Below are 10,791 nucleotides of genomic sequence, written 5' to 3'. Positions count from 1 at the left end.
CTGTAAATGGTAGAAAAAAATTTAAATGAGACATATCTTTCTCAATTTGCATCCTAATTATTTTCTTAAATTGTCATTCACTGCAACCTAGGGAAAACAGAATTCACAATCACATGGCAGTAATGATTTTCATGTCCTTTCCCTAACTCTACCATGACTCCGGTCCCCTAACACACCTAGGTGTCTTTCTTTCCCTTGTGGCTCATGCAATTTCTTCTGCCTGCAATTCCAGGAAGAATGGAGACTCTGGGAATGGATTTCAGAATTATTCAGGAGGAATAATTTTCAGGATGTGTGAGTGATCAAATCTAGGAGCCAAGCAAGTCAAAGAGTGAAAGAAGAGCTCAGAAGTTTGAACACATTTAAGAGGAAAGATGAAAATTTTAGTTCAGTGGTGTCAGTAGTCAAGTAGATGGAAGTGTAAGAAGGAAGATGGAAATAGGAGACTACAAAATAGGAAACAGAGCTACAAAGAGAAATAAAGTAATCCAAAGAAAGAGCATTTATTAGTGGACACCAAGAGTTGGACGTAGATCCTTTGGAAATGTCATATGTCAATTGCTCACAAATTCTCCAAATTGACAATATGGCAAGTCTATTCAAAGATAAGTACGTCATGGTACACAGACCAACTCTATTACACCAAGGACACATACCAAGACTAGGAGAAAACAGAGACTGGGAGGATTCTGCCTTGGGACCAGAGGAAGAGAGCAAGAGTTAGAGACAGCTTCCTGGAAGGGGTGGCATTTGAGCTAGCTCTTTAAGTTTGAATGGGAGAAGAAAGAAAAGGCATCTGGAAACAAGGAAGCAGCAGTAGCAAATGAGGAAGAATCAGAAGGGAAGCCAGAGAGCACCATTATCACCAGAGGATATACGAAATCCAGTGATTCATAAGCTATTTATTTTGTGTGATTTTAAACAATAGCTGCTATTGGCCGGGCACGGTGGTTCACGCCTGTAATCCTGGCACTTTGGGAGGCCGAGGCGGGAGGATCACCTGAGGTCAGGAGTTCAAGGCCAGCCTGGCCAACATGGTGAAACCCTGTCTCTACTAAAAATACAAAATAAAAATTAGCCAGGTGTGGTGTCGTGCACCTGTAATCCCAGCTATTTGGGAGGCTGAGGCACAAGAATCGCTTGAACTTGGAAGGTGGAGGTTGCAGTAAGCCAAGATTGCACCACTGTACTCCAGCTTGGGCAACAGAACAAGACTCTGTCTCAAAAAAAAAAAAAAAAATTTAAAAAAAATAGCTGTTACCTTCTCCTTAAAATTAATTTAAGTTGAAGGCAGGGATTATGTCTTACCCAGCTGCACTACAATGCTTTTACAGAGAAGGTTCCTAAATTTTAATTTAGTACATATATTTCTTCATTCTAGTTTGAGTTACCTGAATTAGCAATGCACTGTGCTCCATAACCTTATGGCATTTTTATCCATAAATGGCATTTATATTTGTGAAGTTCTTTGCTTTATTTTAAAAAGCAGTAATGGATGTATGTTTAAGTGAATGTGGCAACATCGGTTATCCCCATTAGGCTATCTAAAACCCCACGACATGAAAAGGGTCCACTGCAATCAAAGAAAAGAAATTATCCAAGCATCTTCACTGCTCTCACCTTTTCATTGGCCATTGAATGGTACCACCAAAACAGTCGTGTTGTGATATAATAAGCAATGATCACATCGATAGTGTAGTGTTCATGTGCTACAAGAATGCAGATGATCCCGGCAGCACTCAGCAGCCAGCAGATTAAATGATACCACCAGAAGTGACGAGGCGAATCTGGACAGTAGAAAAATTACAGAGTTAATAAGATTCCAAGAGATGAATGTAATGATTACAGTCTGTCCTAACGACCTTAAGTAGAATAACCCAGGATCAGGAAGTCACCAGAAGGATAAAACTGATAACCTAAACTGAGTCACTATGAACTGCCCAGGATCTGCTCAGGTAGGAGGGATGCAGAGGGGCTCCCTGGCAGCAGGTGTAATAGTCATTCACTGGGGAAGCTGGTAACACTAGACATTCTAGGCCTTGCCCACGTGAATAAGCTGTTTAATAAGAAAGAACAGAATTGTGTCTTATTAGGTTGGCTGGAATTGCTGCATACTGGCTCACATAAAGGAGCCACTTTCCCACTGGAAAGGAAGATAGTAGGGGTCAAAAGAAAAGGTGGTTGTCTATGAAAATAAGGGGGGGAAATGGGAAAGCAGGAGTAATTTCAGGTTTTAAATTTATATTATTTCTCCAGGGGTATGTGTAGGGTAAGGGGGTCAGAAGGAATGGCACTGTGGCTAGCAATATTTTGATTCTCAGCAATTTTACACTGTTATTGCCAATAGAAACTGTAAAACATTCCCTCTGTAAAGGTTAGGGTTCCTAACTATTCACTTATGGACTCAGCCTTCCTGGTAAGGCCACTTAGAAGTTCATTCTACTTACTAGCTGTAAGAGACAACTGTGGCACTCACTGGTTTAAACAGGATGGTCCTCCCCTTCTCACACAAGTGTTAATGACAAATATAACTGAAACCAGAGTTCATCTCTAGCAGCTTGGTGATCTGTTTTATTTTAAAGCTGTATTAGCTCACAATAAAAGTTAATCCAATAAACTGAAATTGATTTCATATTTAACTATGTTTACATTTATAGTGACATTTACGTTCACATGTAGAAAGATGATTGAATAGCAAAAGGATCCATTTCCAGAACTTTATATTTATTTATTTATTTTTTGAGAGGGAGTTTCGCTCTTGTTGCCCATGCTGGAGTGCAATGGCGCGATCTTGGCTCATTGCAACCTCTGTCCCCTGGGTTCAAGCGATTCTCCTTCTTTAGCCTCCCAAGTAGCTGGGATTACAGGGGTGCGCCATTATGCCTGGCTAATTTTGTATTATTAGTAGAGATGGGGTTTCACCATGTTGGCCAGGCTGGTCTTGAACTCCTGACCTCAGGTGACCTGCCTGCCTCAGCCTCCCAAAGTGCTGGGATTATAGGCATGGGCCACTGCACCCAGCCCATTTCCAGAACTTTAAATGAAATACCAAATCAGGTATCATTCAAATATAATCTCTTGGTAAAACTAGCCGTTGCTCTGTTGGTCCCAAATGGCACACAGTAAGAAAATAAACCTGTATTGCATTTGAAAGTCTGATTTTCTAATTTTGGATATATTCCTTATTACTTGTCAGTTACTTCATTCTGCCACTAAGTTCTGGAAGAAAACTCATGGAATCTCAGAATTTTAATGGGAGAGGCCTTACTCTTGCAGTCTTAGGGGCCAGATCCAGTCCCCATAACTGTTGTGTTAGACTCAGGACATTAAAAATTGAACAAACATTGAGAAATCTGGAGGTCTCACTAAATATGCGTTCCCCAGCACCTCAGACCCTACCTGCCTCCCACCCCCAAGGTCTCTTAGCAACCCTGCTTCCCAACTTACAGGTCATCTGGGATTTATCTTACAAGTTCAAAATGTTTGGGCAAACTAGAACTATTTTGCATTTGTTTATTCACAAGAAGCAAAGCTGAAGTAGGTCCAGAGGTGGACTGAATCTTCTTTTTACTACTCATGGAATTGCAAGTGAGGTTTTAGGAATGGCTGGAAACCCCAGCAGTGCTTTCTCATAAAAATGTATTTCCTATTATGCTACCACATTGGGCCCACCACTCATTAACTGAGAACACTGGCTGACCCAAAGAAAAGATTGAATAGAAGCTGTTCTGAAATAGAAATGGCAAAATGGTAATCCTCTTACTTTCTCATTCATCCCATAGGGATAACAATGAGCTAGATGATGACACAAATAATAGTTAACATCACTGTCTGTGTGGAATTCTAGCCCTAGGGTGCATTAAATAATAGAGACAATGGACTTGGTAGGGTGGCCAGGTGAAAAAACAAAAAACCAAAAAACTGTTCTCTACTAGCCAGATGATTGGCACTAACAGCTAGTCTGATTTCTCCAGGCTAATTTTATCATGAACCTACCCCCCCATTATAATATTTGCACGACTGTATGAAGCCCTCCCTTGCTAACCCCGAAATGGTCCTGGTGCCACATTTTCATGTGCTCTCACAACTAAATTTAAATCTACTCATGACAACAGAGCAAACAAGGGAAGAGTCCAAACTGATCAAAAGGCGGGAAAGTAAAATATATATATATAAATGATGCATCTAATTCTAGAAGCAGACTTTTCAAAGAAACCACTGGAACCACTGCTTACTCAGAACAAGAACATATGGTATAATTTAGAAGATAAATGTTTTTCCTAATTGCACAGAAAAAAACAGACACAAACATGGAATGCTCTGCTTACATACAGAACTGACTATAAACTGAGTTTGTGTTAAGTATTACAGATTTGTCCCTCTCTTTCTCATCAAAAATTGGAGAAAGCAGAATGGTATTCCTTGCACACTATATACAAATTTACACAATTTTAGAAACCTCTAGTCAAAATCATGTCTTGGGAAAAAATGTCTTTACATACTGAGAGGCCTTCATTAAAGTATATAATCAATCACAAGTTGCCTTGCTGTTGCTCTGAGGTGAAAGAATGTACAATAATGAGCAATGTCCCTGCTTATAGATAAGTAGACTATTCCTTGGCAATACAATAGAGTTAGCCAGCTTGAATTTCCAAAGTTCTAAACAGAGCCAAGAAATTAAAAGCAAAATCTCTGGGTTCAGCCTGCTTCAACATGAATACCTGCTTCTCAAAATGATGGCTGTGCACTGTGTCCAAGTCACTTTCTCTATGCTTAAGTTCACTCATCTGAAAAATGGGAAAAAATAGTGCATCCCTCAGAGGGTGGTTTTAAGGATCAAATGAGTTAATTTACATCAAGGCCCTAGAATAGTGCCTGGGACAGAGTATTATGTCTATTTGCTGTTATTGTTAATGATATGGTTTGGCTGTGTCCCCACCCAAATCTCATCTTGAATTGTAGCTCCCATAATTCTCATGTGTTATGGGAGGGACCTGGTGGGAAATAACTGAATCATGGGGGTGGTTTCCCCCATACTGTTCTTGTGGTAGTGAAATAAGTCTCACAAGATCTGATGGTTTTATAAGGGGAACCCCTTTTGCTTGGTTCTCATTCTCTCTTGTCTGCTGCCATGTAAGACATGCCTTTTGCCTTCCACCATGATTGTGAGGCCGCCTCAGCCACGTGGAACTGGGAGTCCATTAAACCCCTTTTTCTTTATAAATTACCCAGTCTTGGTTATGTCTTTATCAGCAGTGTGAAAACAGACTAATACAGTTAATATCAGTTGGTTTTCAGTTATTTTAGAAAACTGAATCTAAGTTTCCTGGGGATGTTTTTATTACTTTAAACCTACAGTGTGCCTTTGCTCTGAAATGCACCTCTTCCCCCACCTCCACCCTCATCCCCATCTTGTTCTGTAAGTTTTTTATGACCTCAGATTAGAGAGAAGATCCTAAACTCAAATGTACATCTACACTAGAAAATGACTGATCTTACATAGCATACTCATGGAACTTTCTTTGGGAAAATTAGAGTTAGAACCATAGCAACATATATCCTTCCACCCAACCCCCCAGAACCAATAACTCAATATTAGAAATGGAGTGACTAAATTTGAGGAAGAGACCATCCTCTGATGATGGTGCAGAGACAGATCCAGGACCTACCCCACCACCCCAAGAGTGTGAGAACAGAAATAAGGGAAAAGCTTTTAAGTCAAGTATGAAGACCCCACATGTATCCCACTATTCTCCCCACTGCAGGTCTGTATGTAGAATTTACAAAGGAAGGAACAAAAAGATGCTACAATTCTCACAAAAAAGACTTGACTTCATCTACTACAGAGAACCTCAACTCTTGTCATCTTACCCTCAAAGCAGAACTTTATTACCCCAGGTAATCAAAGGGGCAATAATTAAATACCCCAGGTAATCAAAGGGGCAATAATTCACTTCTGCACCACTGAAGATAACCCTTGACACCACCATTCAATTAGGATAAACCTATTTGGATGAACAAAGGGCCAAGAGAGGAGGGAAGAACAAGGAGGACAGGGGAGGGGAAGCTGCCTTCTGCTGCTCTCTGCTGAAAGACCCCCTTTTAAATATGTCCAGTGAAAAGGATTAAGATAAACCTCTAAAAAATACTGGCATGAGGTAACTTGGAACTAAATATGAAGGGTAATACTGACCAGCTTTGCAAACATGAAGGAAGAAGCATTATTACTTCAAAAAGATTTTGAGGTAATAGGCCTAAATATACAAATCCTCTGAAATATATAAAAATGGGACCTACTGGGCAGCTAAAACAGTACAACCCTACAAACAACAAGACATGATTTTGGCCATAAAACCTACTAGAAAACCTAAGGATTTTGTATAATGTGAACTAAGCATATAAATATAGAAAGAGATTTTTATTTCTTGCCACCACATTTCTTCTTGAGAAGAAAATAATCAATGTTGGCAAAATGGTCCATGAAGACTCCTATGAAAGCATAGAAAGTGCTAGAAGATGATGAAATTAGAATAAAGTGGGACTTGGAAATGTTTTAAAAAGGGGAACACATTAACCGAATTATTTGGAATGCCAGAATGGAAGTGTCCTACAAATAATTCAAAGGTCATTACATCTGTCTTTAGAATGTACCAATCCTTTTTGCAATAAAATTAACAATTAATTCCAATATTAAGATAGCTTTCCATATCTTAAGAAGTACTAACCAAGAAGGGAGATGTTTTAGAGGCATGTTAAATGCTAGAGAGAAGCCAGGGCCAGGTTTTAAGCCTTCAGGGTTCAAATCACATATGACTAGTTGAAATTTTATATTTAATATATATATACACACACACACACATTCACATACATATATACACATTCACATATATATATACACACACATCTGTCTCTTTCTTAGCTTATCAATCCCAAGAGAATAAGGGCTCCTATCAATTTCAGGGCCCAGGGATCCCTCCCACTACAGCTATCAGTTCAGTGGGAATGGGCTATTACTTACATTCTTTGATGAACAAATAAGTCAGTGTCAGTGTAACCGTGTGACCGCTGAAGAGGAAGTCTCCACATAAGATATGTGATCCAGTTATGGACAATCCACCACCAGAAATCAATCGTAGAATCCGCTGAACTTTTGCCTGAGAGTCTCCATTGAGCTGAATGACACAAGAAGATTAAGAAGGGAATTTACAAGTGGCTAAAATCATGTTTTAGTCTAATTGTGTGACTCTTAGAAAGGACACCAGGTTGTGATTTTTTTTTTCTTTTTAACCTAGAAAGTCAAAAAGAATCCAAGGAGAAGCTCCTCAAATTGGATTTTATTCATTTATTGGCAAGTTTTATTGACATGTTTTAAATTATTCAATATGTTACTAATAATATGTCTTGGTAGTGGTGTGTCCTTGGGCAAAGCTTTTAAAAATATTAATAACCAATGACTTCACCACAGCTATGTGCTAAAAAGCAGATCAAAGCTACTTTCTTTTTGCAGGGGGAAGTGAGGGTTTTGAATGGTTAATATTTGATTCAGCTGCATACCACATTACCAATATTCTCTACAGTGTATTGGTATCTTGTATTAGGTGGGCAGCCTAAAGTGGACAGATATATAGCTGCATTAATGTCGGATCAAAACATTTACAATTAAGAAGAGGAGTTGCAACTCATTAAATAATTTAAATAGGTTTGAAAATGATGGATTAAGGATGTACTGGCAGATTTAAAAATGAGTAGCTTTGATTAGGAAAAACATCCCCTAAAGAAATAGCCTGTATGCTACGGCAGGAGGCTGGGAGAGCTTCTTTGGACAAGGTACAGCAGCCCCGCAAAGCCACTATGATGACATGAGAAACAACGCTGGGCTAGGCCAGGGGCCAGAGAGGTTTGTACCCCATTACAATTTAATCATATTGGAAGGAGTTGGTCCAAATTGTAGGCGTAGAAAATTGGAATACTGAATTATTGAGGAGCTAGATAGGGTGGGGGATTCAGATCAGATAAGTATAAAGCAAATTGAGAAAATCAAAGAACAATGCTCAGAAAAAAAAATCATGTAATAGAATACATGGAAGAGAAATACAGAAAGACTTTTTTTTTTTTTTTTTTTTTTTTTTTTTTTTTTTTTTTTTTTTGAGACAGGGTCTTGCTCTTTCACCCAGGCTGGAGTGCAATGGGTGGCACATTAGGTACAGGAGAGACCAACTTGACTGCTGCCAAACAGGAAAGCTTATCATCTACACTGTTTCTTCCATTAAGAAGGTAAGTATCTGAGGTCAGGAGTTCGAGATCAATCTGACCAATATGGAGAAACCCTGTCTCTACTAAAAAAAAACAAAAACAAAAACAAACACACACCAAAAAAAAACAAAATTAGCCGGGTGTGGTGGCACATGCCTGTAATCCCAGCTACCTGGGAGGCTGAGGCAGGAGAATCACTTGAACCTGGGAGGTGGAGGTTGTGGTGAGCCAAGATTGCGCCATTGCACTCTAGCCTGGGCAATAAGAGCAAAACTCATCTCAGGAAAAAAAAAAAAAAAAAAAAAAAAGGAGGAGGAGGTAAGTGTTTGGCCACCTATGGCCAAGATGAGGGATAGCTCGCCCTAGAAAGCTTTCTCAGGGAAGGGGAATGTTGCTCTCCCAGCCAAACATTCTTGTATGTGGAAAAATAGGTTTGCAAAGCTAAATCATTTCACGTAATCCTTTTATAATAATGGGGCCAACACTTATGTAAACACACTTTGAAGAACACAGATTGTCTGACTGTAAATCAAAACTTGGGTTGGACGTTGAAGCAAATTATAAGCAAAAAATTAAAAGTGAACCATAGGATACATAAGGGAGAAGGCAACTGGAAAACTAGGAAAGCAAAGCTTTCACTGTGATGGCTCTTGTAAGCATGTCTGGTGAGTTACAAGTTGTACAGGCATCAATTACTATAACAGATATGACACTTTTCCATAGTGAGTGGCTTCCATATACAAAGTTCTGCCATTGCTTATAGTCATGAAGGACATTCTATAGAGTCAGCAACACAGGAGACAAGATTATCTAATAGCTTTGTAACCATAAAAATCTAAGCAGCACCCAAAGCCAGCAGATGAACCAAATTTAGAACACAACTCTGATGCCTGTTCTGTAACACCACCTCACCTCTAGTCAAACTAAGTGATTTGTGTTTGTTTTACTGAACCATGATTCAGGCATGTATGGCTTGCTTATGCTTCAGGAAGGGGTCCCGACAAGTGAACCTGGGAGGTGATTAGTAAGGATGTTACTAGAGGTTCCACTATGACTATTTGTAGCTTGGCTATCCAATGGCACTGATGTGGCTTCTGAAGATTGCAACTCTTCCACGGAGGACAATCTTTAATTTACTTTCTTTCTGTAATCATAGCAATTCATCCTGCAAACCTCATCCGTTACAAAGATGGGTTTGCCTTCTTTTCTGTGGCCATTTCTCCATTTAACACATTGCAATAGCCCCTTAGAAGTGTTTATTACACTTCTGAACTTCTCCCATACCTTAAATTAGCTTCACTAAAATCAGCCAGTGTTTAAATTCAATATGCACACTGTTTTAATTACAGATATTTTCTGCTTTGATGGCTTTGGAAAAGTATAGCTTCTCCAAACCACACCTATATTTGGTGAGGGAGACTGTGGACGTCTTCAGAGAAGCTTGATTTTTCTTTCACTTCAGACATCTGCTTAGTGTTCAGTAAAATATGATGTTAGACTTCATTCCTTTGTCCAGAAAGTACATGATTTGTAATTTTCCATTTTGTAAACCAGGGTGCACTGAAGTCCAAGATGATTCACAGCTCTCTCAAGAGCTCGCTCTTCCTGGATAAACTGTAATTCCTTCTTAGGATGGTTTCAGAAGACATCCTCACACACTATCTCAGTCAAAGGCCACTCTCTCTTTCCAGCTGCTAAGAACCTTGGGGTCATCCTTGACTTCTTTCTGTCAAACCCATATCCAACTTATTAGCATATCCTATATCCCGAACTGAACAACTTCTCATTATTTCCACTGCTACCACTAAGGCTGAAGTTCCTATACTGGGCTGCGAGACCCTATGTGATCTGTGGTCTGCACACCCCGACCCTTCACAGCTCCACTCTGAGACACCGGCCTCCCTACTCTTCCTTTAACCCACTGTGAATAAGCAATGTTTTAGCCTGCAGCTCTCATGCCGTCCACATGGCTCACTTCCTTGTCTTGGTTCCTGCCCAAATGCTTCGTTATTAAAGAAGCCTTTCCTGACCTCTATATCAGATAGAACCCTCAAGCACCCTTTCACCTTACTCAGCTTTGCTGTTCTGCTTGTGACAATCACCTGACAATCACCTGACTTATCAGCATGTGACAAATTATGAATTTGTTTATAATCTGTCATTCCTCAATAGAATATAAGCTCCAGAAGAGGGACATTGTTTGGGTTGCTACAATCCCTGGTACATAAGCTTAATGCCTGTAGAATGAATGCATTAATGAATACGTAAATGAGAAGGTAAAAAAGCAGAGTCAAACCCCCAATGGTAATTTTCAGTTAGCAGAAAATACATTTTTTAGCACAAAAGATATATATTTTATAAATACATTTTAATTTCTTCCTCTCAAATCTAAATAGAAAATAGAAAAGATGCTAGATTTCAGTTAACACATAGGGAATGTATAATAGAGAATGTCTAATAGAAGAATGTATAACAAAGGGTAAGTGATCAATAACTGTTTGCCTGATTTCTTCTAAGTGGTAGTTTGGAGGTACTGAC

At 39.3% G+C, this 10,791-nt stretch overlaps 1 protein-coding gene across 8 annotated transcripts in view; it reads right to left on the bottom strand.

Moving 5' to 3' along the window:
* SGMS2 (sphingomyelin synthase 2) overlaps positions 1-10,791 on the bottom strand; it is a 99,401-nt gene that overhangs the window by 4,662 nt on the left and 83,948 nt on the right. For all 8 annotated transcript variants that reach the window (XM_024246086.3, XM_063723567.1, XM_002815040.4 and 5 more), the window contains 2 exons: positions 7,019-7,172; positions 1,621-1,787 (listed from right to left, as the gene is read on the bottom strand). In XM_024246086.3, coding sequence (XP_024101854.1) covers positions 1,621-1,787; positions 7,019-7,172 — 321 coding nt within the window. The remainder of the gene's footprint in view (positions 1-1,620; positions 1,788-7,018; positions 7,173-10,791) is intronic.

The sequence above is a fragment of the Pongo abelii genome, chromosome 3, assembly GCF_028885655.2.
Source record: "Pongo abelii isolate AG06213 chromosome 3, NHGRI_mPonAbe1-v2.0_pri, whole genome shotgun sequence".
NCBI lineage: Eukaryota > Metazoa > Chordata > Mammalia > Primates > Hominidae > Pongo > Pongo abelii.
Note: the sequence above shows the minus strand (reverse complement) of the source record. Positions and strands in the feature narration are given on the sequence as shown.